The sequence below is a fragment of the Antrostomus carolinensis genome, unplaced genomic scaffold (genome assembly GCF_000700745.2).
Source record: "Antrostomus carolinensis isolate BGI_N321 unplaced genomic scaffold, ASM70074v2 scaffold3440, whole genome shotgun sequence".
Taxonomy (NCBI): Eukaryota; Metazoa; Chordata; class Aves; order Caprimulgiformes; family Caprimulgidae; genus Antrostomus; species Antrostomus carolinensis.
This window is the reverse complement of record NW_010290351.1, coordinates 1-26,504: the sequence shown is the minus strand read 5'-3', so window position 1 is coordinate 26,504 and position 26,504 is coordinate 1. Positions and strand designations below refer to the sequence as shown.

Sequence of the window (26,504 nt, the reverse complement as noted above, 5' to 3'; positions counted from 1 at the left end):
TCAGCAGGACTTGTCAGGAACTTTTGAGTCTTGGTTTTTGTCCTAATTGGTCAACCAGCCAAAATAGTTGTCATCTTTATTGCAAGTGATTCCAGCAGGTAGCTGGTGTTAGCAGCTGAGAAGAAAACTGAACTGCTTTTCTGCATAACTGAAGCATTGGTTGTTATGGACTGATCTTGTGTTTCTTATTTGTGCCAAAGAAAACTACTGCTCTTCTAGGAGAAGCTGAAAGCAGTTTAGATTCACAGAGAGAATAAAGTTTTTTAAAAAAAAAAAGTCTATTGACATTTCTTTTTAAATGTGAGCATTATGTATAACTATCCCAGGAACTATACAGACTTGAAATAACTTCATAGTTGTTTTCTACAGTACTTGCTCTCTTTCAATGATTTTGTTATGACTCTTCGAAATTTTAAGTTATAAAAGTAAATGTCTAGGCAGCCATTTATGTATAACTTTCAGCTGTTGCTACTTAACACTTCTATTGCTGGGCTTGTGTTTAATAGGAGGATAGCTGCTTCTCTCTCTTAAAGATTAAATCAACACTATAAAGCAACTGTTATTGTAGCAGATCTTATGCTCTTAAAGTAGAATATGGAAGTTGGCTTAACACTTGGCTACAAACTGGTTCTGCATGGCACAGTCCAACTATGCTGCTATTAAAATTGAATTTCCTGCTTGCATAGTTAAGATACATCGAAGGAGGAGACTTGCTGTTCCAGTGAGATAGGTAATTAAAGTTCTCAGTAGCTTAAATAAAGATTTGTGTAAATTACTAATGGGATTGGTGTCCTGAGCTCCACTGTAGTGTTGTACAGTGTGGACTAGACCACTTTCACTTAAATATTTACCTTGTACTTCCGAAAGTGTTTGAGATATAGGTTAGTGTATGGTAACATATTTCTCCTCTTTAAAATAAAGCCTACTTTAAAAACACTTGTTTCACATTATTCCCATTTCAGGGAACTTTCATGCACCTGTATAGGATGTATCTTCCTAAACTTCAAGTTAGACTTAATTTCAGTGTCTTTGAGTCTTGCAGCTTGTAGGGCATGGAAAAAGAAATTAGGCTTTGCAACAGAGCAGTAGGTGGTCTTAGAAAAACTGAGCTGTGAGCAAACTACTTTATGGGAGTTTATGCGTTATCCCTTTCCTGTACTTAGGGAAAAGGGGGAGAAAACTGATGATTCAATTATTTGGCATAGAGCAATAGAGCAAAATAACTTAAACATCTGACATTTAATACACCCTCCTGCCAACCAGTCCTTAACAACTGTGAAATTTAGACTTTTGAATTATTCAGCCAGACAAGAATGATGCTGAGACCCTTGTGGTAAGAAGTAGACTGCAAGATCCTTGCACCCTGAAGTTGAGTAACTTAATACTGAGCTATGATTACCTGAGGAAGAACAGTGTGATCAGTACCTCCTATGCTTATTAAAATCTTTGTCCCAACTTGTTTATATTTAGGTTCACTGGCAGAAATATCAGTAATGTGTATGGTGTCCATGGTTTGGAGTTTGTATCAACGCTGATCAATGCTGTAGTTGGTAGAATCACATTTCTAGCAAGTCTGCCTGGTTCTCCCTAAAAGCAGAGAGGTGACCGTGTGACTGCTATTTTAGAAATGGATCTTAGATGGTAGCCACGTACTCGGTACTTCTAATTTAATTTCTCTAAGAAGCATTATTAACTGCCTCCTTCTGCAATACTTGTGTATAGATTTTGTATTCTTGCTTCTTACTGCTTCATAAAGTTACCTGGCTTACCATTTAAAATGTATGCATGTTATTTATAAGCAGGCAGACCAACCTGGTTCAGTTAGTGTCTTCTGTCTGCATGTTCTCCATAGTCATTTTCTCTCACTATTAACAGAACAAAGGCTTTGGTAGACTTAGATGGACTGTGGCAAATATATATATGCTGAGAAGCAAATAGTGGCATTCCTTGTGTAGTTGTTTGATAGACTAACACATATACTAGCAAAGGGAGTCTCTGCTCAGAGAAAAGGATTGTCAGCATTAAATATTGAACTTAAAAGTACTCATTCTCTTTCTTCTAATACATGCAGGTGGTGTGGTTCAAACAGAGCTGCTAGTTCTGGTAGATTGAAGTCTGGAGGGTTATGTATTGCTACTACTCAGACAGAGCCCTGTGACTGTGGAAATTCCAAGTGGTCTTGGAAAGGCAATTTTAGATGTTACGCAGTGAGAATGTGACTTGAGAAATCTTGTTCTCCTGTTTGGTTGTTTCTTCCTCCTCCCCTCCTTAGTCTATTTTAAGAATTGGTGCTGGGAGTCAGACTGGGTGAAATGCACTGAATGTGCTCTATTAAGAAGTGCCAACTGAAGAGTAAAATGTCTTCCTGGGAAAAAATGTTTTCATTTTATTAAAAACTGCTCCTTCAGAGAAGAATATTTTGATATTTTCTTTATTATTTTTGTTAACTGAGGCTTTATGAATTCTTAACTTAGAGAGCTGTTTAATACATGTGAATTGGACAGGTAAGTGACCACCAGCTTTCAGGAGCAGATGCTGCTACTGTGACTATACTGAATTGTCTTTCAGCAAACGTTTTAAGTGATATGGCTAACCTGTATGTTTGTGGTGACTTTCTCTTTCTTCTTCCCCAACCTCCTTGTCCTTAGCATTTCCATGGTTTGGAATGGATATCGGTGGAACGTTGGTTAAACTGGTCTACTTTGAACCTAAGGACATTACTGCAGAAGAAGAACAGGAGGAGGTGGAAAACCTGAAAAGCATTAGGAAATACTTGACGTCCAATACAGCCTATGGGAAAACTGGCATTCGTGATGTCCATCTTGAACTGAAAAATTTGACTATGTGTGGACGCAAAGGAAACCTGCACTTCATCCGCTTTCCCAGCTGTGCCATGCACAGATTCATACAGATGGGTAGTGAAAAGAACTTCTCCAGTTTGCACACTACGCTCTGTGCCACAGGAGGTGGAGCTTACAAGTTTGAGGAGGACTTTAGAACGGTATGTGAACAGTTCATAAGGATTCAGTGGGAAATACTTTTGGAAAACATCATGGGAGTCCTTCTATTAAAACTTGCAGAGAAAATAACATTATTTTTTTTGTCCATCCTAACTGGTTAAGACTAACAGAATCAATTCACATCTGTTGAGTTTTGGAATTGCTGTGCCATGGAGGGCACAGGGGAGGGTATTCGACTGAAGCATGTACTGCGCAGGATTTCTTCAGTAAGTGGTTTTTTCTAGAGTACAGCTGTGATGATCAGATGGCTCATAATCAGCTGAGGGTGTGTTATGACAACCTAGAAGCCCTGAAACTAGGTATACATCTTGCAAACTGGATATCTATTAGAAAACCAGAAATTAAACCATACAGGATGGAGATTAGATTCAGGTTCCCTTCCCCTTATGTTAGTCTTCAAGCAGATTCAACAAAAGAGTCTGGAAGATCAAGTGTGGATCAGGGGGAGAAACAGTGTATGGAAGCATAACAATAGCAGATAGCTTTTGACTATAATTTTGGGAGTACATCATATGGAGAAAGGCAGTTCATGAGGTGACTAGGTCACAGATACCCTAGAATTTAAAAATAATCTCTTCAGGGAGCTCCAGAAGCTGACATAAATCTGAAGTACTAGGATGCTGCTGTTTGTGTAAACTTCAGCAATAGTCCCAGCTCCCGAATAAGTGCACTAGAGTGCACTGCAAAAATTGATTCTGGCAACAGGGGCAGAGAGAGCCGTTGTACAAACGGCATTACAGAGAAATAGTCATTCGGGAGGCAGTTGTCTGTTGAGTGTGTGTCTCTACTGGGGCATATCTCCATCTATTTTCTGTAAAAGAATGACTAGTCTGCCTGTACCAGAGCAGTCTCACTAAGATTAATGTGAATTATTTACTTGGCAGGCAGGTCCAACACTTCTGTCCCTAGCATTTGACCTGGTCTTGAGGGTGAGGGATGGCTGCTGGTTAGGACAGGTTACAGCAATTGCTTTTCTCTCTCTGTTTCTGTCTAGGGAGCTATCATACTGATTTACCAACTGCTGTTGACTGGAGTCCTTGCCTTTCTGTACTTCTTTTTTAACTCCAAGCATCCATTCCTGCAGTACAAGAGGTTTTTTCATTATCAATACCCCTCACCTACCAGATGACCAATATCCTAAGGGAAAAAGAGAATGCTGTAAGAGACCAACGTGAATTCCAGCTGTTGTACAGTCATTTTCAGTAAATGTTGAACATGGAAGCAGCTAGTCTAATGAGGGACTATCGAGTTTCTGAACTGCTGTGGTAGTCCACTACTAGTGCCATATTTCTTGTCTTTTAGGCTGATTACATGTCCCTTGCATGTTAGAGTCTAGTGATGATTGAGTCACCAAAAGTTTTGGTTTGTCTCACATTGTGTAAGGATGTTGGCACCACAGTAGGAAGTGAGTTCTACTGCTAGTCAGTCATGGCCTCAGTTCAGGTTTTCAAGCATCCTTCCACATGTCTCGGGGATGATTCAGGTCCTGTTCTCTGGTGGCAATGGGAGGTCACTTGGAGCCTTTCTCAAGAGGGTGACTATCCCTTTGGAATGGTCAGTCTTCTCAAATTCATTTCTTCTACCTCACATAATAGCAGCTAGAGTTGTTTACTTAATAAGGAAGTTAATGTCTCTTGCTCGTACAGCTATAGAATTGAACTGGAAGTTACCTGTTGGCTATCACAGCTAGGCATTTCTTTTCATAGCTTTGGCTTTATCTGGAGTAAATATGTAATTTACAGTGAGGGACCAGTCTCTGTCATCTCAGTTGCAGTATAGTCAATGTAGCACTGGAAGCCATACTTGAAATTATGGCTGTTTTGCTAGCTATTGTACAAAAATATGAGGTCACATAGCAAATTACTGGTGGACATGGGCATGAAATCCCACACCTCTGCAGTGTTAGTTAGCGTTTCGTGTGCTGCAACACTTGTAAGTAGTTTAAGAACAACAGTATAAAGGCTGGCTGGGGTGTCTCATAGCATAGAGCAATCAGTGAAGTGCACTCACACCTGAGTGAGTGCTTTGGACACCTCTTCTTACAGCTATCCAGTTCCACACCTTCCTTTATAGCAAGTATTTCTTGGCTCAAACTCTACTATCTGTAGAGGATTACAGAAGCAAAATAGTATCCATTACATGAAGGTTTGCTTGCTTAATCTCTCTTGAGGGGCTGAGTGTCCTAGGTACTGGCACTTAAATTGTCATGCTTCATTAACCATTGTAACAGCAGCTGGCTATCTCCGTCTGTTCTGCTGACTGTAAATTGACATTGGACAACAGCTTCAGGATTGCTCTCTCAAAGCACTGAAATGTCTGTTTCAAATATTTGTTCACTGTAATGCACCTGTAGAAGTAGAGAACATGTGCCAAGTCTAATATCCTGCTGTTGCAGGACTCAGTATTGTATAATGCCTTATATGGAGGAGGCTTTAAATGTTCCTGTTTCTGTTACGTAGAAGCAATGTGGAAAAACTAAAGTATGTTTGTGAATACTGTTGATTTCTTTAAAAAAAAAAAAATATCAATAACTGCTAGGAAACCCATGAAAGTGATATAAGTAACGTGCTTTTTTCTGGCCCTTTATTTCCCTATGTACATGCTTTTGAGTTATGACTTTTGTGGTATTTTTGAATGCTTGTGGGACTTTAAGGATTGCATAGATTTAGGACAAAAGATCCAACATACTGCAAAACAGAATTCAAATCCCAGAGAAGGAATCCTTCTAAGATTACAGCAGCTTTTTCTCCTTAAAATACACACGCAAACACCCTGTTGTTACTTGCCTGTTCCAGTGTCTAATTCTGAATCCCTGAATTAGTTAAACAAGTTTGATGTAGAGATCTGTTGCTTTTGTGTATTTAAAAAATAAAATAAAATTGGGAGTAATCTTCTGTTTACCTTAAGCCTGTTTTCTGTGCCATAGAAAGGCAGTTAAATCTACAGAGCTAGCTAGGTTTAGCTATCTGACCTCCCTCTTGTGTGGTCCACAGTGTTAGATAGGAGGAGACCTGGAGAAGTCTCCACGGACTGCTTGATGAGTGCTGGCAATAACGATCGCTAGCCTGGCAAATAATTTGATTCATTCTTAAGACTTCCCCTGGAAGTAGGAAAACTGACTCTATTCATTAAATTAGACCACAGAAATATTTTTACCAACCATATGGTTATACTTAATGTTCACTGAAGAGCATCAGTAAGTAATTCACTAAAAGGACTGTTTCCAGCATAGGACGTTTTTTCTTGTGTTTTTTTGTTGTTTGTTGGGGGTTTTTTTCTGCTTCCTGAATGACATGTTTTTTTTGTTGTTTGTTGGGGGTTTTTTTTCTGCTTCCTGAATGACGAGTCTTTGACTGGCTGACTTTATTTTCAGGGAACGGTGGTGTTAAGGCATGGATGAATTTGTCGTGTAATTCTGATAATCCTCCCTCCTTTTCTCCAACTATGTACTGTCACCTTGCATATTCTGTAAATGCTCACGTAACATCACTTCTGTAAAAGTAAGGAGTACATAGACTTATTTGCTTGTGTACCTGTAATATAAATGTCTTTATACTCTGTGACTCCTCCATGATACCACATGAACGTTACCTGCACAAAAGTATGCTGTTGATGTAATGAGGAATAAATTCTCAGTTTTGTAAAGCAACTCAATGCAAAGGAATAATGGGAGATGAGGGAAGAAAGGACTGTTCAGACTTTTGTCTAAAACCTGCTCTATTGCAGAATTCGTGTGGATTGCAGTGGCTCAAAGGTGGGATCTTTTTATTCCTTTCCTGAACAGACACCTACAGAACCTGACTTGTCTTGGTAGAAATTTTACTGCTGGCTTCAGTGAAAGCAGGGCCATGGCCAAAAAACAATCACTTAATAAAGAACATTTGGAGCAGGAGAGGAAGGAAATATCTTACCAACATAAACTCAGACTCAGGCCTTGACCTTCCCCATAACTTGAAAAATGCTTCCAGAGTAAGCTTGGCTGTTGGAGAGCGATTTCCTTGTGTCAGTTATTAGCTGATTCTAAGGCTTGACTTTGTGATAGGAACTGAATGCCTATGGATGCCTTGTAGACTGTGTTTGTCTTAAACAAACTTACTGTCCTGTGTTGTAGGATGAGTAAGCTGTGTAACTCTAGGTTAGTATAAGATACTCAAAAATCTTGTTGTACCTCAGTTGTTTGAGGGGGCTGGACACTGCTGCTCAGGCCCTAGGTCTTTAGTGTGTAGACTGGGCTGGAGTTGAAAGTGGCATCCAGAGAATGGATGAAGTAACCATGATGCCTTCTGTTACCACCACCGCAAGAAGCTAGGACACTCTTCAGAGGGAATGGGGAGAAGCAAAGTGCAGCTCTTCCCTGTCAAGAGAGGGAAGAGATTCTTATAGCTAGCTGGGCGAGAGGGCAGATCCTCTGCAGAGGATCCCAGACTAGTGCTTCTTTTTTTTTTCTTTTTTTTTTTTCTTCCCCAAAGCTGATGCAGAGTCTGTTTTCTCTTCTGTCTCAGCAAATGTTGGGCTAACCCTTCATTTGCATTAGACTTTGCCGTGTTTGAATGTGGATGGATATTTCCCAGTCTCAGGGTGTGGAATGAGCTGGAGGGAGTACCTCATCTGAGCTCAGAAAGAAGAGGTTTGGGGGTTGAGAGTTGAGGTGAAGACAGTCAAAATATAAAGGAAGCAAAATACACCTTTATGAAACTGGAAGAGAGTCAATGGGAGGGGGAGGGAAAGAATAAGCTATTAGAAGAAATAAAAACTGGAGCAATGCTCAGAAGGCATATAAAAGCCAGAGTGAGATAGTAAATGAGGCTGTTGTAATTGCTAAAAACTTGCAAGATGTTATGTTCCTAACAGTTTATTACAGAAAAAAACAACCCATATTTCTGATTGAAAGTCCAAGAAACAGATGAACTCACAACTGCATTTAGGTTTGGGCATTCCATCGCTCACCAGAACTTGGTAAGAGTGTGAAAATTTAAACTGGGTGAAGTCTGTCTTGAACTTAATTGAAAAGATGTCTGCACACCCTTGTTGATCCATTAAGCTTCAACGCTGCTGCATATGTCATGGCTGACCTCAGCTCACTTCTAGAGGACTGTTTTGTGTTTTCCTTGCTAAGGTGGAAGTATTTACTCACCCATAAAGAAACAAATGTGACCCAAGTCTTCGACTTCTGTGCTTCGGTACTTCAAAGCAGCAGCAAGCTGGTACCACACTTCTTTTTTCCTTTTATGCTCTGGTACTTGAATGCAGCTAAAAATTGTTTGACATTATGTATATTATTTTTAAAAAACCAAACAAAAAAACCCCACCTTAAACTTGAACAGACAAAACCGTTTTCCGGTACTTCTTGCAAGTGTACAAGAGGTGGACTTTCATTCTCCTTGGAATAGCATCTGTACATAGTAACAACAGACAGTTTGTGTATCCTTGAAATCGACTGGATTTCAGGAGTTTGTTGCTAAGGTGTGAACTCTCATAGGGAAGTGTTCACTACCTACTGTGTTTCATCTGCTTGTAAACATGGTTAAAGTCCTAAGTCCCTCCTTTTGATGGCTCTGAATTGTTCCTTGAAGTCTAAAGTGTTTTGTTCCCTCCTCTCCCCCAGTATTTAAAACAGTCTAAAGTAAAGAGGAATTTCTACAGTCTCTGGCTGTAATGGAGAAAAAAATGTTCTTTTAAAGCATGTACATATGGTTTCCCTGTAACCATAATAAATTTCCCCTCCAGGGTCCTCTATACTACTTTGTGCTGCAGTTCTTCCTCTCATAGCACAACTTTCTGACATAAAACTTTTCTAGAGAGGCACTGTGCTGGCTATAGTTACAGGAGTGCAGAGCAGGATAAGTTGACCATTATGCTGTCTGCCCTCACACTAGGGATTGAAAGGGGCTGCAAAATATCTACAAATGCATTTTGTAAAAAGTTGTAGGAAAAACGTCCAATTAAAACGTGCTCCTACAAATGGCTCCTGTTTGTTTTGTGTTTTTGTACATAAAGTTCAGTTCCTGCAAGAACTGGTTTGAACAGCTGAAAGATGAGGACAAGTAGAGTGTAGTAGGTCAGGTGATGACACCAGAAAAAAACATTTGCCTAGTCATACATTAGTTTTGCTGTTTACAGATACATCTATTTTGTGATGCAGTTTTGCTGCTTGAGTCATTGTGAACAAAGAAACGAACAGAGAAAAGACAGCCCTGTATGCAGGGAAATGGACTGGGAGTTATGACCTTGGCTCTATTATGGTTTCATGTACAAGACTGTTACTAAATTTCTTCCAACTGTGCTCCAACTGGTGTTTAGAAGCAAGAACAGTGGAGGGTTACTGGGCTGTTTGGAGCCTCAGAGGTCTGGTGGCTGCAGAGCTTGTGGTTCTTTGAATGAAGGCAGATCGACGTGGAATACTGATGCCAGTCTTGTTCCTTCTAAAAATGAAAACCAGACTGCTGCAACAACACAGGAAAATAGATTTTCAATCTGCTATGAATATCATACCTGAAAGAAAGCAGTAATAGGGCTTTTCTGCTTACAGTATATCAGATGTTACATATAGCACAGAGATATAAAAAGCAGAGCAAATTCTGGTATGTCTTTTATATGTGGAGGGCTGGACCTAATAAAAATTCTATGCTTAGTGCTTGAAAAAGAACCTTTGATTAGTTTCTTTTGTTCTGTCCTTACAAAATTGGTGGCTGTCTCCTGGAGAGTTTGTAGAAACAAGGATTTTGTTTGTGTTTTTGCACTGATGCCGGAAGTGGTTTACTCTTAGATTTGTGTTGCTTGCTCACGTCTCACAAGTTCTCTCACTGACACTTACCTGTTTATAAAAGTGTAACATGGATGAGACAAACACAGTTTGTGGTTGAGTATTTGGCTTCTGGGAGAACAGAGGTTCTGACAGTAGGGGCCATAAATCTGCTAATGAGTTGTCTTTGTACAGCAGGCTTCTAGTCCATAGCATGTTTGTTTTCGCATGCTGTATCTGTGTTGGATCATGTTTGGTCATGCTGCATTGAGCTTATACGGTAAGATGAGGAAATCGAGACTGTACAGCACATAACCTAGAGAAAGATCATAGTTAATATAGAATCTCTCCTTATTTTGACTAGCTATGTGCAACATTAGTTGGGATTTGACAAAATAAATAAATCCTCTAATGAGCGATGACTTAGTGGGCTCCATACAATGTCCATTGTGAGAAAGAGGGTATGAAGCATTTATTATGTTAATGCCTTGTATTGTACATCTCTTGGAGCTTTTCCTCTCAGTCTAATAGCAAGAAATTGCTGAAATCCAAGATATTTGCAGTAGCCTTGAGATTTTTGTAATGTTTCTTTAAAAACCTCTTCTCCTGATTAGTGTTTGGCTAAATGGTTCAAGACTTTTATGCTGCATTTCTGTAATTGTAATTTGTATAGCCATGTGGTAACCAGGAGAAAAATACAAAGGGATTGCAAAAAGTTACAGGAGGAAATACTGAAACAAGCAGAAATTCTCTTCACCTGTTTCTATTGTCCTATGAATAACTGGATCTATACTGAGGCCTTTGAGAGTGCTGGTTTGGGGTTTTTTTGTTTGTTTTATTTCTTTCCTGTGGTTCCAGGATTTGAGGACTAGCAAGTATAACAAAAGGGCAGACCTGAAGAATAGAATGGCTTTCAGTTAAGGCAAGTTAGAACTGTGTACAAGTAAATACTTAAGGGGAGAGATTTAAATAGCTCAAAAGAATGTAACCCATTGGCCATGCCCATTCCACAGAAATATCTTTCCTCTTTATAGTGACTTAATATAGCTTCCAGAATTAAAAATAGGAGGTAGTTAGCCTCGTAAATCTTCTCTATTAGCTGTTGTAAAAACATCCTGCAATATGCAAATGTTTGAAAACCAACCCTGTGTTGTATAACTCCCTTTTGTTCCTGTTGCTTTTTCTGCTAGAAAGTGGATTTGGTAAGACCTACTTTGCAGGTGTGAAGATGCAAATGACCTCAGGGTTTGGATGGACAGCATGAGTATTTTTTCTCCCTCTTCTCTCCCCAGCACAAGTCTTAAGCTCAGTGTCATCTGGAAAGGAGACTTTCTTCAGGTTGTCACTGTATTCTATTTTGAGAAAGGGATGTGATTTCTAATTGTAGTAAACAGAACACTATGGCAAGTAGATATGTCTGTTAAATAGAGTAACAAGTGACCCATGAGATCTCAGGGAATGTCCTTTTTAAGCTCTTAAAATTGTTTTTCTGCCTTCTGTTACAGTTATATTCTTATGAATGTTTTACTGGGAAGCATGGTCCTGACAATATTTTTGATTGGGTTTCCTTTAAATTGTTTTTCACCAAACATTGAGAATACCCTGTTTTTCATGAGGCATTTTAAAGTGCTCATCATAATTTAAAGAAATAGCACTCTTGGATTACTGGTGACATAGACTAAAAAAAAAATTCAGATCTTTTAAGCATAGTTCACTGAATATTTAATGCGTATAAACATAAGCATGTGCACTCTGTAAGGCTTTAACTATCTTGTTATTTAACTCAAGCGTCTTGGTCTTAATGCTTCTATTGAAAATTTCATTAATTTGCTGGGAAATGTAGTTGGATGATGAGTTAAAGCACTTTGCATCCTGAGGAATGCTGCTGTGCAGGCGTTACTGTTCAAAAGCTACAGAACGCAGCTCCTCGCAGTATGGGGATGAGGGAAAAGAAATTTATTGCTTCAGAATACTGAGAGGAGGGAAAATTCCTGCTTGCAGAGCAGGAAATATCTCAAAGGCAGAGGAACTAAATGACATTACTGTACAGCACATCATTGTTTTGGGAGGTACCTGTTGTCAGGCAGATAGCGAACTTTTTATTTTGGACTTCATGCTTGGACAGATCTTTGTACTGTTTAAATAGCATAATGTGTTACTATTAAAGTGATCAAAGTGCTTCAACAGAGCCTTTTGTCCTTCTCAGTGTTGTATTACACTAGGAAATGTTTGTTTATTAATTTCTTGTTGTTCTTTTCCAGATTGCTGATCTACAACTCCATAAACTGGATGAACTGGACTGTTTGATCCAGGGTCTCCTTTATGTTGATTCTGTTGGTTTCAATGGCCAACCAGAGTGCTATTATTTTGAAAATCCTACAGATCCTGAACAGTGCCAGAAAAAGCCTTACTGCCTTGATAATCCATATCCTATGCTGCTGGTTAATATAGGCTCAGGGGTCAGCATCCTGGCTGTGTATTCTAAGGACAACTATAAGAGAGTCACAGGATCCAGGTAAACTTAATTCTGTGGTATTTTAATTCTGTTTTCTTTTCTCCTTAATAACTGAACAGATAGAACCAGACAATGTGACTAGTAGGTGCAGCCCCAGACTGTGCTTGTCTTCCCATTTCTTTTAAAAGCCCACCAAGATTCCCTCAGAGAGGTGTTCTACATCAGGGAAATCATTGATCCATTTGACTTTAGAGCTGCCTTAGTCTCTTCTTAGTGTTTTTACCTACTTCCTATCTCTTGCTGTGAATTACCAAAATAAAGCTGTCCCAGTAAATGGATCTTCTTTTCCCTGCTTTGGTCCCCCAGAACAGCCAGAGCAGGGAAATAAAAATGTTTGGGCTAAACAAAAACCTCTTGCCTAGTAGTTAGGATGTATAGGATATAGGAAAACTGTAGAATTACCTGCTGCTACTGGATTTTGGCAGAGGAGTCTCACTAGGTCTCTTGTTTCCTTATTAATTGCACTAGTCTTTAGACTATGCCGGTAAATTACAGAATCCCAGCATGTAAAGACTAGAATCTGATTGTCTGTATTCTTACTTTGTCCTTAGCATGATTTCAGCCTGGGTCAGCTAGTGCTCTCTGAAATTATTTGTAGGGTACAACTGAGTTGAAATGGTCTGGCCTCAGTTCAGTAAGAGATTTAGATGTGACTGCTCTGTTTAGGAATTCAGGAGATCAGTACTGTGCATGAAAAATTTTTTTCTCAAGGCCAGAAAACAGCCTGGGGCATGTTTAAGTTTACTCTATGGATGTGGCAACCATGCTTACTTTTAGGAAACCATTTTAGTTAGAAATGTGTCTGTCAGACTAGTAGTAAAAATACCAATAAATCTGTCCCACTTTTTCCTCCTACATGCAAACTAAATTGATACACTTAATTTTTAGTAATCCTGTAATCTTAAAAACAAAACCAAACAAACCACTGAAACAGAAACCTGGAAAAAAAAAATCCCATTTCAAAACAACAACCAAAGAAGCTTTTTGGATTTGCTGTAGTCCCTTCCAAAGCTGCATTCTCTTCTTCAGTGTGTGGTACATATTAATAAAATTTCTCCTGTGTACTGCACATGACTGCATATGTGTCTTCTGTTACCTTATTTAGGACATATCTTTGCTGCAGTGGTACACATGAGCCATTTTTCTGTATACAATACAGATCAACACAAGTTGAATGGAAGAGGTATTGTTTTTCTTGCAATTCTGGTTGTTTTTCAAGCATAGTCCTTTTGATATCTGTAGATGTGCTTCTAATCCTTTCCACTGTGAAAGGAAAAACATGACTGCAATGGGTTGCTGACTTGTTAAAGATGAAATCAATACTGTCTTGTGGCTGGTGTACAGAGCTTCTTACTGTTCAGGTACTGAATATATTACAGTGCACTTACTAGATGCATTCTGAAAAACTTGCCTAATAATCCAAGAGGACTGACTAAATGGTGTTCCTGTCTGACCTCCTGTGCTATTTTGTGAAGTCCAAGTGTGGTGTCTCACTCATCCTCTTGTTTACAGTGGCTCCAGTCGGTGTGACTGCAATCAGTGCAAATAAGCTAACTTTCTCAAGGGTTAAGAAAGAATGAGGAAGGATGTAGAGGTTAGTAAGTTGAAGTTCACGTCTGTTAAGACTGAAGAGTCCAAAGTAGAATTTCAATGAAATGAGTTAGCAACTTGTTATGCATGGTCAAATACTCCCTGCTAAGTATATAGTTAGAAAACATTGTCCTTGAGCCCATGTAGGATATTAAAGTGGCTGCTCCTTGCTTGGAGTTCTTTGGAGGGCTGAGACATCCAGGGCTGATGCTGGCCTTGCTTTGAACAGGAACCAACCAAACTGCTTCTTGACACTGGCTAGGGGGACAAGATCTGTCTTGACTGCCTGCCCCTGCATAGATATTTAGCTTTGATCGCTGATTATTCTTTCATCACTGACTTAAGTTATCTGCTGGCTAATTATTCTTGCACAAGGAAAACTGTTAGAGTGCTACAAATAGCAGACTGACATCTGCAGTGTTGGATTGAACCTTATTCTCAGCTATTATTCTCAGCCTTTATTTAGCATCGTTTCTGCTATTTAAATATTAAGGGTTTAAGAGTAGTTCAGTTAAAACCACGCTGGGTGACATTTTTGTTAAATAGAAACTCAAATTAGGTTGTCTGTCTTCACTTCTCTGAGGGAGGAGTTGCAAAATACAGTTGGAAGCTATGTGGACCATGTTGTGGTAAAAGCTGGTTCTAAAGGAACTGTGTTTTTCTAGTCTTGGAGGAGGAACGTTCCTGGGCCTGTGCTGTCTGCTGACTGGCTGCGAGACATTTGAAGAAGCACTAGAAATGGCTGCAAAAGGAGACAGCACCAATGTGGATAAGCTGGTGAAAGATATTTATGGAGGAGACTATGAGCGATTTGGCCTTCAGGGGTCTGCTGTAGCCTCCAGGTATGTGTTAATTGAGCTGTTTTTAAGGAGTTCCTTGGGAACTTGCATGCTGAACTGAGTGCGTAATCCCTGGACTATGCACTATGTCCATGTGGAAATGTCACTCTGAGTGTATCATGTGGTTTGTCCTTAGATCTCTCACCTACTTCTTGCTCATTTTTTTTTAAACAGGTGTAAGCAATGCTTGATGTAGTTCACTTCCATTTAAATTACAGTTATTTTAGAAGTGTATTTGTTCGTTGTTCTCCCTTGCTAATGAGATCCCTTTTCACGTTTCAAATCTGACTCAAATCAGTGGATATCAGATCCAAACAAAGCTTATGAAATTATAAAATTTCTAAGGGCTTTTAGCGCTCCTAAATAACTCTTATTAAAAGGAATAATCTTCCTCACACAGCTTTGGTCATATGATGAGTAAAGAAAAGAGAGATTCCATCAGTAAAGAGGACTTGGCCAGAGCTACTTTGGTCACCATCACCAACAACATAGGTTCTATTGCTCGCATGTGTGCATTGAATGAGGTAAGATAGCATATTTACTATGAGCTTAAAACCTTTAGGAAGAACATAGTAAGATTATTAGAATACAAAAATGCAAATTGCTGGTATACTAGGTGTGTAACTGGCCTTGGTAAATATGCATCTCTTATGTGTGTCCTAGCTCTTGTGACTTGTGTTATGTGTGTGCTTTGATGCAAAGTGTAAGGTACTTAGAGCTTCAAAGGTAGGGGAGAGGAGAGAAAAGTTGACTGTGAGGATCTCCTTGAACCATTGATGCCTAGAGCTGGTCAGTTGCTCTCAAGGTGTAATATATAGATATTAGCGCCTTTGTAATCCAAATTGATAACTCAGTTACCTTGTAGTTATCAACAGATCTTACTATACCATGACAGATTTATTTTTTAAATAGTATTTTGCTTGGCTTGTCTCTGTAGCATGATGGGTTTGAATTGTGTATTGTGTTAAATGTTTTGATAGATATAAGATCCATTGTATTGGATCAGAGAGAAGAAAAATATAGTTCATTATCTTGCCTCAGACTCCTAACAGATGCTTGTCATGTTATTTTCTTTAGGCATGTTAACTATGGATGGACTGTTCCATTCATACACCTTTCCAGCTTCCAGCAGTTAAAAAACAAACAAAAAAAACCTGCACCAAACAAAACCAAACCAAAGCAGAGTTAGGCACTTGTTCTGAGCTGCAAATTGTGTCCTTTACTATTCTGTGGAATTTAAGAAGAAAAATAGATAATACACAGATGTTTTTAGCTCCACAGCATTCTGTGGTTATAAAAAAGTGGGTTGTTTTTTTTTTTTTTTTAATCGACAACACACCCACACAGCCCAAAAAAACCCAACAAAATAAAACCAAGAAACTTGCCAAACTGCCATCTGATTACTTTACTGGGTCATATCTAGCTTTCTGTTTTATGAGAAATAGCAAATTAATCACTAGTGCTTTTGGTGGGTTTTGTTTTTGTTTTTCTTTTTTAATAAAGCTTTACCACATCTCCCTCTTGGTCTTTCCAAGACAAAGTAGTCCTACACTTAGTCTCCTCTCCCATGGAAGGCACTCTGTGTCTGTTTTCTGTTATCATTTTGGTTTTTTAATCTTTTTATAGTTCTAATTTTGAGATCAAATGATCAGATCTTCATGCAGTATTCAGAGTGTGGTTGCACAATGAATTTATGTGATAGCATATTGATAAACTTCATGTTCTGAGTTCCTTACTAACAGTTGTTAATATTTTATTTTTGTGAGCAAGGAGCTCATATTTTTAAGAAACTATCCACATTCTCTCCACAGTCTTTTTTGAGTGGTGGTGGTTAATTTGGAGCCTATAATTGTGTCTGAATACTGAAGTCTCTGTATCTCTTCTCCCTTTCATTTGTGTGATTTCACTTTTTTAACTTAAACTTAATCTGCCATTTTATTCCACAGTGTAAGTCTCTTCAGCATCGCTATGCTGTTAATTTTTTTTTATTCTGACTCTCATGAATAACTTTCAATGCCAATAAATGTTGTTTGTTGCTAATATCCCTCTCTAGAGCACTTCTAAAAGATGTTGAACAGCACAAGCCTTAGTATATGCCCATATCAAATGCCACTGATAACCTCCCTTCATTGTGAAAAGTGGCTACAGACATTATTTTTTTGGCCATTTGACTCTTCCAGTCAGGATGATTCTCTTCCAGTGTTCTCTTTGCTTTCAGCTTCTTTACAGTGTTGCCTTGTGGCATGGAGTTCAAGCAGCATTGTACAGGGCTATCAAAGCATGGAGAGTTGCAGCAGGGAACCACATGCGGTACATTCAGAGGAAATAGGCTACTAATGAAACTAATGCTTCTGAGTCATTGTGAAAAAGTTCCTAACATCCTTGTTTTGTGTACAGGCTTACTTAAAAACTGGACATGATCCATAGAATTTTGTGGAGGAATGTGGATTGCTGTGTAAAGTATTATTCATTTCACAGACAATGTCAAAGTAAAATTTTTCCAACACTTGAGCTAAATTATTTTGTAGCTTTAGAGAATGTAAATTTACTTATTAGCTTTACATACTATTAAAAAGAATTCAAATATGTTATATCATTGCAAGTAAGCTAGTCTTCAAATAGCTTGCTCTTGGGTAGAAAAAGTAATGCTATCTTTCTGTTAAATAATCTAGATACCTAAATTGTCTTTGAGAGATATGGCTCTGACTCATGAAGCTTGATGAATGAAATGCCCAAATAAGAGCTTAAAACCCATTTGAATATGATACATTCTTTTGTGGAGTTTATGTGTATTAGGTTAGGGTTATGGTGAAGCTCGCTTTTAGGTTCTTTGACAAAATCAATTTATGCCCTGAAGAATGAGTTTTGATAAGATTTTTTTTCTATGATTGCATGTTTAATATTGTGTTGAAAATTACTTGCATATGTGCAGGAAAAAATGAGACTGGGGAATAAATGAAATACTCTGTCTGCAGAACTTCAAAGCAAAGTTCGCTTGCACAAAGTTGGCAGTGGGGTAGAAAAAATTCCATAGTCTGGAACCATTTGGCTACACATCATTTGAAACAGTCTATCCTAGGCACAACAGAACTGCATAAAGGAAACCAATCTCCCTGGTTTATACTTTTCAGACTAGCAGAACATGTAATTCGCGTCTGAACAAGGCTTCTTGCAAAAATATGTGCAGGTTTTTTAATTGCATCCTTAATATAGATTCCCCTATTCGCTTATATTGGTAAATATATGTATACACTATATTGAAGCTATACTATAGCTTTCTGCTGCAGACTAGGTAGCTGAACAATTTAGCAAGAGCCCACAGAGTTAGAGTACATGTCTTTTTCAGGATGTTGTAGTTTGGTTAGCTTAAGTAAGCATTTTGTCACTATCCCTTCATCAGTTTAAGACTTATGTCTTTCAGCTTTGAGTATTTCAGCAAGGAACAATTTAAAAGTAAATTGGCAAGACTCTCTTAAGAGATAAAAGTAGCATTTCTTCATTTTCTGACTCCTGAAAAATGCTAAACCTGTTCTTAGTTCAGTTCAAAAATCAAGGAAACTTTACATCTTTACCATAATTTTTAGCCTTGTCAAGTCAAGGAAAGTTGGAAAATAAAATTGATACGAAATTTGTGTGTTGATATACACTCTGCTGTTCTAGCAGATACGACTAGTATTTTTAGATTTAAAATTTTCAGTCATTTATACTCAGTGTTAGGTACTACTTGCTTGAATTTCTGGTAACAGGAGCTTCGCATGTATATCCTGGGGAAAAAAAAAAAAAGAAAATGAAATTAAAATATAGGTTCTAATTAATTTGATGGTATTGCTTTACAGGAAATTAGTTTTATGTTTGCCCCTCCTTTGTCAGAAATTACTTCTGAGACAAAACTGCCTTGTCAGAGGATGCACAGTGCTCTGGGCCATGTTTAATAGCAGCCTTTTGAAATTTGAGAGGTTCTTATTTTCAGCCGTATAAGTTCCTAGGAACAAGTATAAATGCATGCTGGTATGACTGAGGAGTCCAAGGGGATAGATGGCTATAAACCTGAATGATTTAAATAGAGTTTGTGTTGATGTATTTGGTCTGAGGACAATCAGACAATGTAACTCAAGTCATCAGAGAGTGGATAAATGAATTATTGCATCTGAGTATCAGCACTGCAATAGTGAGTATTCAAGTGAGGATGTTCTCTGTGGTATGTCACATGCACACTACTGGACACAACAAAACTGCTGTCTAGCAATGTAATCGCTGCAGAACCAAGTGTTGGGCTTTCTAGAGCTGTGTGAGTGTAGAGAGGTAACACTTGGTAATTCTAGCTTCTGTGCAGATTTTTGCTGGTAATTTTCAGCAGAAGACTCTTGAAGGTAAATTTCTATGGCTCCTTCAAGACTCCTGTAGAAGCTTGTCTCCAGGATTTGGTCTCCTACTGAATCTTCTAGACTAATTCTAGTGTATGGTGAATATAATGTGGTACACTAATTCAAAATGCAAGTGCATTTTTGTGCATAACAGGAAAAACTGGGCTTGGTGAGATAGTTATGGGCATTGTTTAAGCACCAGAACTGTTGCTTACATGCACTGATGTGCATACATGTAAGGATAGATAGTGTGTAGCTTTCTCACTGCCAGTGTAGTGCTCATCAAAAATCTTAAGCTTCTGTATGAAAACTGAGTTCAAGTGAGCTTTGAAATAAAGGAATGCAATACATGTCAAATATGTTGGCCACGTTTTGCTTGCGTTTTGAAAATGGAATCACAGTCCACATAATAGATAATGAAAGACGCTTCTTCTCATCTCTAATGCGGTCCTTCTCGGATACCCTCCAGAGGTTCTCTGTCTGGATTTAATAATGCTAGTGATCCCTGCAAAGTTGCTTCATTTAACAAGCAGGGGGAAAAGATGTCTTCAGTGCAGCCACATTATATAAAATTTTAAAATAAGCAACAACAAAAAAAACCCCACTCATAATCCTGGTCATGTTGGGAAGGTCCTTCTTTGGAATAAAACTTTTGGGTTTTTTTTTTCATTTTTTTTCCCTTGCAACATCTCTACTTAGCAGTCAGTAACTGCAATTCTTTTTTTGACTTTTCAGTCTGGAGAATTTAAGTGTAACCCAAAATTCCCATTTAACTTTATAGTGGAGGCAGAGGTACATGTTGAATGAGACAAATAATGTAGCTGAATATAATTTTTGCTTGTCTGCTTTTCAATTTTACAGAACATTGACAAGGTGGTATTTGTTGGCAACTTTCTCAGAATTAATATGATTTCTATGAAGGTGCTAGCATATGCTATGGATTATTGGTCCAAGGGACAGCTGAAAGCTCTGTTTTTGGAACATGAGGTAAGGAAATACATGTTGAATGTACTTTTATTTGTAAGTACAAAAATCTTGTGGTTCTTGACTTGGTGAGGTTAAAAAAGAGAATTTCAGTGCCATTGCTTTGAAGTGAATGCACAAACTAAGTTCTGCCTAAATGTAACAATTATAAATTAATTTGAAAATACCCCCTATTAACTCCTCCCTGGCTTGATCACTAATCTTGTGGTATTTGTTGCTAAACATTGCACATTTCTTATTCTTGCTTTCTGATCCTATTATCAACAATGTTTGTTATATAAACCTCAACTAGAATTAATTTTTGTAAGCATAATTTTGAGATGACTGTCAGATGGATGTGTTCATAATGGAAACTGCCCTGCCTCAATACAGCATCATTATAGTGGCTCAGTAATTTCTTCTTTTTGACAATTTTGAAGAACTGTGTAAGATTTTTTTCCCAGTACAAGGTGCTTTCTTGAACCTAAACAAGATCATATTAAATCATAATTCGGATTCAGACTGCAAATACTTGACAGAGCAGGGCTGATCTTAGAAGAAAGGTCGCTTAATTGTCTTAACAAAACTGAAAACTTTACATGCTCATGCTTATGTCTTATTTCGCAATTTGATTGTTTTTGTTTTGCTTTTGCCTTGTTTAAAGGGTTATTTTGGAGCTGTTGGGGCTCTTCTAGAATTGCTTAAAATGACAGATGATCAGTGATGTAGCTGTCTGAAGAGATTCCTACTGCAGATGCTGCTGGATAAGAGTGAAACCCACTACAAGGATGGAAATGAAGCCATTATGGTAGTTCTACCTGCTGGATTTGTAAATAATTTAAAATCATATTAGCTGATCTTTAACTTCTGGGTTTTGAACTTATACTTCAGAATTCATACTGGGAATAACAAGATTTTTTTTTTCTGTACACTGTATTTTTTAGGGGAAAAATGTGCAAAGTGGCCAAACATAGAGATTTTATGAATTTATTTTAAAAAGTGGATACTGTTTAATGTAGGACCTGTGATAAGAGGCATCTGCTTTTCTTCTGGGGTTTACTGATTAGTGTTGCAATTTTAACTTCATTTAGTAATCACTCTAGGAGATTTTTTTATCTTATTTTCATGACGTTTCATGATTTGTTCTTGGTTTCAAATGAAACTACAAAGCTGATGCATTTTACTGTGAAAAAGTCATTGATTTTTTGCCTTTCCTTTCCTCATTAGATGAGACACTTTTTTATTTAACATCCTCCTTCCCCCTAAAAAAAAAATAAATGTACAAGTTTTCTGTGACTACATGGGTTTCTTGGCAAGACTGTAAGAAAACTTTGTGGGGGCGGGGGATTTAAGACTGTAATTTTTCAGTAGTCATGAATTGCAACAGGAACAGACTCATAACTGCTTTTGCAGGACTAATTCTCCTCTATATTAAAAATTTTTAACAAGATTTTTAACTCAAATTTTAATTATTGGCTTGACACTAAAATGAAATCCTGTTTCTGTTGGAAATCTCTGGTCTGTATGAAGAGTTCTGTAGTACAGATGTTATTTATATGATACATAGTTAGCATTAGAAGACAAAGGGAGGAGATTTTTTTCATTTATTTGAAAATTTCTCTGTAGTCTGCAATTTTTAACTTACTCTTAATTGAAAACAACTGATAAATGCATTATTCAAAGCCCAGTTTCTAAAATTAGAAAAATATTGACCAATGTGCTTTCTGGTTTTAAGCTAATGTTAACTTTTCCTCCAGGACACTAAGATTTGAGTGTTTATTCCAATACAGTATTTTCTACCTTTTTTGATTTGTGGACCTCTCTAGGTTGTTTTTTTTTTTTTCATAGTTGAATTGATACCCCTTTGAAATCTATATAATTAGGTTGCCCTATAGCATGTATAAACTTACTTTTCTTAGACACCCTGAGGGCTCACAAATCAGAGGCTGAAAACCAGTCCATAAATTATTTTGTCTTGCAAAACTGTATGTGATGTCACATAATGTAAAGGGCTCATCAGAGGGACAGTATAAAATTCAGACAGATGTATTACTATCCAGTATATTTTTGGAAGGGGGTTTATTTTTTTTTAATAGTCATTAATTTCTGTATCTCCCACATGTTGAAATAAATCAATACTAATTGAAGTGTTAACTTGTCTGATGGAAATAAAGACCACTACTGTTTGGAAGGTTTTAACGTATCTGTGGAATTCATTTATTGCAATCACTGATGTGGAATACACGTTTTTTCACGACGCTGTTTTCTGACACATATAACTAGTTATTTCCATGATCGTTCTTTGGTTCTTGACTTTTTTTTTTTACTCTTCATTGCATTGTTTTGGTCTTTGAAGCTTTTTGCCTGCTTGAAGTTGACTTTTTCATAGACTGTAAACTACAACATGAGACGATTAGCATGTTGTAATTGATGTTTCATGTAATACTGAGCTTCAGATAAGTGGAGATGGTTCTACTCAGTGCCTCTAATTTTTCTCAAAGTGAAACTTTCATTAAGCTTATTTGCTAAGTTTTGCTTCCATTGGTTTGTGTGTTGGGTTTTTTTAAGGAGACTTCAGAATGTTAAGGGGTAGCTGCACTTTGTATGATAAACAGTAGAGGGAAGCATAACATCAACAATATAAATATGCTTTGCTAAAGCAGTGGCGCTCGGGGTAATTTGTGAGGTTGGTTTGTTTGTTTCAGAGAAAGATTCCATCTTTTTCTCCCTGGACAATTTTTGAAGGGAATTTCATATGAGAATATCTATCACTTAGATGCTAAGAATGCAAGAATTATATTTATGTGAAGGAAGAATATAATGTTAAATAAACAAATATGAAATAGCACTTTTTTTAAGATTAAAATCTTCAAGTCCTCAAAAAAAAAAAAAAATTGAAACCCTAGCAAGTCATTCAGGAAAATATATATGGACTATGCCAGGATGCACAAATGGAGGCTGTATGGCTGAAGAAGGAAAGCACAATTCTGGTAGCCCTAATGTTAGCTGTAAGATTCCAGGGATTGTCAGGTAAGTTGATCGTAGCAGTTCTAAGAGAAGCACAGAACAAAACTTTTGATTTCAAATGCTGATTTGAAATTTAAAATGCCTAATAGGTAAGTTTCTGTAGTTAAAAGACTGGGAAAAATACTCTGAACTGTATACTACACAAACGAGTACATTTGGTTGGGATAAATACAAACAAACTAATAATAGGATGGAAAGCTAGGATAAATTAGAGGAGCCTGGTGCAAGAGGAAAACAATGTTGTAAGTTAAATTCTTCCTTTCCTGAGGGAGAAAAGCCTACTGCAAAAATATTTCTTTGTTGCTTTGAAATCTACAGTTGAGTTTTTTTTTTCCCTTCCCTACCAGCACCATCATATAAATCTGCTAGTACTGTAATTTGCTTCTTTACCTTTGGGTTTTGCCTGCCTTTGCTAACCCCAACTTTTGTTTTCCTCCCATGTACCTCCTCCATAATTAAGGTAATGGATGAATGGCAGTGTGATTGATTTCTAGCACTGTTCCAGTATTTTTGCCATGTGGAGCACTTTAGGGCTATTCTAAGAGCATCACTGTTGTCTTGAATTTTTATGTTTGTGTTTTGTATCTAGTTGCTGTCTACAGTCATCTGATGGGAGAGTTCTTTGCCCCGCTTCATCATCCAGAGGTTTCTAAAGAATCTGAAAACAGTCTTACTCAAATACATAGATGAACCTCTACTGTAACTGGTACAAACTGGAAATTTGAGCAAGCAGAGCTCTTACACCACTATGGAAGAGTGTGAACTTGGAAAGACCCAGATCCTTGGATCTTTTTGTTTTGGGAATGGTGAGGGTGAAGGACCAGACTTCCCTAAGGAAGATCAGTGAATTTACAGATCTAGTAGATATTCAAAGCACTTGTTTCAGAATAAATTGGTGAGATCTCTTAACAAGCTAGGCTGTGTTCATCTAGCTTCTTTCTGAAACATATTAAGGTAATTATTAAGGTAAATTGGAGCAGAATGAGTGGAATTCCACACTCTCAATCGTGATAGCTTGTGCCAAGGTCTGCTTCTTTTGAACTTGGAACATTTGTTCTTACTGAAACACATGCTACCCCCCTCATTCTCTTTCCCCTGCTGAGAAACCCCAGTTTTTATTGGTTTTGACAAAAAAGTCTAATTACATCCCATAGGAGGAAGGGTCAATGTTTTAAAGTAAAGTTTTTCAGACTAAATTATTGGGGAAGAGTTGCTAATGCTGGCTGAGGAGTGAGAGATGACTAAGAGTATTTACTTGATCAGATTTGATAGAGAAGGACTAGCATGGAGGCAGTACAAGGATCTGTCTTCTAGGTCTAGTGGGATGTTTGCTGTGTGTTCCAACCTCAGCAAAGCTGTCCTGGTGTTTCACTGTTATCAGCACTGATGTTCCTTTAGACTGTCACAAGACACTTGCAAGTGATTTTTGGCAGGGCACAGCAGAATTTTAGAGATGGGAAAACCCTATGGGGTTGAACTGGTGACAAAATAAATATACATGATCGTTTCCAGTCGGATGAGTTCTTTTACTGAGATCTGGTTTTAAAGTACAAGGTGTCTTTAGTAAATTTAGGATTAAATTAAATACAGGCTATGAAGAAGACTACAGTCTGCTTTGTGTCTTGCTGCCTCTCAGTACCTGGGAGGTAGAGGACATCTCATCCTACAATGTCTTGGAAAATAAATGCTTGTTTAAACCAAAAAACTGAATCCAGCTTCTGATTCTTTTAAGTATTACTGATGCTGATTGGAACTTACTAGTTGTATGATTATTAGTGTGTTTGGAGAAAAAGAGGTGTAGGGACTATGCGATAAGTCTTCCTCAAACCTCCCTCTACCGCCTCCCCTCAAAAAATCCCAACAAAATGAAGCAAAATAAAAACTGTGGTTCTAATTGTAAAAGTTAGGAGAACCTGTCACCTGCCTTGGGAATTGAGATTCACCTCAAGCAAGAGGAGGTACTGGCACTTGGAGAGATGGAAGAGAAATGAGTAAGTAAAGCTGAGGCTCACATGCAGGAAGCTGCTGAGCCTGGGAGAAGGGATGCAGCAGCGTCATCTTTAGAGGTTTCTAAGGGTGACATGAACAAGGTGGGAAGGGCACTGCAGGGCAGGCAATAGACTAGCTCTCTGTTAGTGCCACTGATGAGAGGTGGGTGGCAGAGATGGGGAGGTCGGGTTGTTCAACAGAATGGCAGGCACTGTGTTGTCCTAATTCAGAGGTGAACAAAGGGTGGGCTGGGTGGTCGTGAGCTAAAGCAGTTGATTACTGCTTAGTAGTAGTAGTAGTACCCCTGTGTAAAGTACTCGGTGACCTGTGCTGAAGCATTGGGTCTCTGACTAGGTGCAGATGTGGCCTCTAGCACAGGCAATAGCCCGGTCTCAAACAGCACTTGTCTCAGGACATGAGATGTACTGGCCTCCATACGATTTTTTTACATCAAAACCAGTTCTTTCATATTGGCAGAAACCCGGCTCTTTTCTGCTAGCCTTCAGCAGTGTGCTCTGGTGTGTGCAGCTGGCCAAAGCAGCTGGTTGCAGCCTCCTGCAGCTTCCTGCCCCTGGGGTAAACAGCAAGCTGCTTACCAATGGCAGTGTGGTGCAGGCGGCAGAGACCCCAGAGCAGAGCGCTTTGGTCCTGTGTGTTTTATTTCTAAACACTGCAGATGCAATTATGAAGCACCGAGTTAAAGGTAGGATTTAAGGCAATGAAGGGCGCAAACAGCCTGAAATGGCATCGTGTTGTACTTAAAACAGCAATGTGTCACTCCCTGTTCTTAAGTGGTTCTCCTTATTTTGTTGGGATAATCAGGGCACTTCCCGCTTCAGAAGTGTCTTTCCAAGTTGACAGCTTAAAGGTTTTCCAGCTTTTTGGATGGATTACCCATCTATCTTTCTGCAAATCTAGAAGTTTGATCAAATCTGAAGGTTCTGTCTAGTACAAAGCAGAATTTACCCTTTAACAAATGTTAGGATGTACCAGAGCAGCCTTGGCAATGAGTATACAGAGTTGAGGTTAACCCTGTCACTGAGATTTCCACTTATGCCCATCCATGAGGACATGGCCTAGGCTAACCATGTTATTGCTTCCTCACATAATAGGTTATTTTTTCTTTTTTTTCCAAGTGGTGTACTTTTTTGGTTTAAATTCTTCTGTGAGAGGTACTTCCCCTTGCAAGGGAATACATATTCTCTGCTGCCTTGGAAGCATTGAGAAAAAATGCTTGAAGCAAGACAGAGCCTCATCAAGAACAGCCTCTGGTTTATAATGCAGAAGATCGTTGCAAGAGAGACATCAGTGCTTTAAGCAGCAGTGTGGTCACTGGTATGTTGAGGCTTGGCTGAGGTTTTTTTGTTGCTGTTTGGGGATTTTTTTTATTTTTGCGTTCATATGTATTAGCCAATTGCACAAAATAAAGTAGCTGGTCTCAACTTGTACAAGTTA

At 38.2% G+C, this 26,504-nt stretch overlaps 1 protein-coding gene across 3 annotated transcripts in view; it reads left to right on the top strand.

The window, feature by feature from the left end:
• Positions 1-21,316, top strand: part of PANK1 (pantothenate kinase 1) — a 27,261-nt gene extending 5,945 nt beyond the window's left edge. The window contains exons 2-7 of one of the 3 annotated variants that reach the window (XM_010172678.1): positions 2,649-3,001; positions 12,024-12,277; positions 14,533-14,709; positions 15,107-15,230; positions 19,932-20,057; positions 20,698-21,316. In XM_010172678.1, the coding sequence (XP_010170980.1) occupies positions 2,649-3,001; positions 12,024-12,277; positions 14,533-14,709; positions 15,107-15,230; positions 19,932-20,057; positions 20,698-20,757 (1,094 nt within the window). In that variant the 3' untranslated portion in view covers positions 20,758-21,316. Of the gene's footprint in view, positions 1-2,648; positions 3,002-12,023; positions 12,278-12,839; positions 12,845-14,532; positions 14,710-15,106; positions 15,231-19,931; positions 20,058-20,697 lie in introns of those variants that run through there. The other 2 variants (XM_029086157.1, XM_010172686.1) reach the window with 2 other exon arrangements.
• Positions 21,317-26,504: the final 5,188 nt, after the last annotated feature.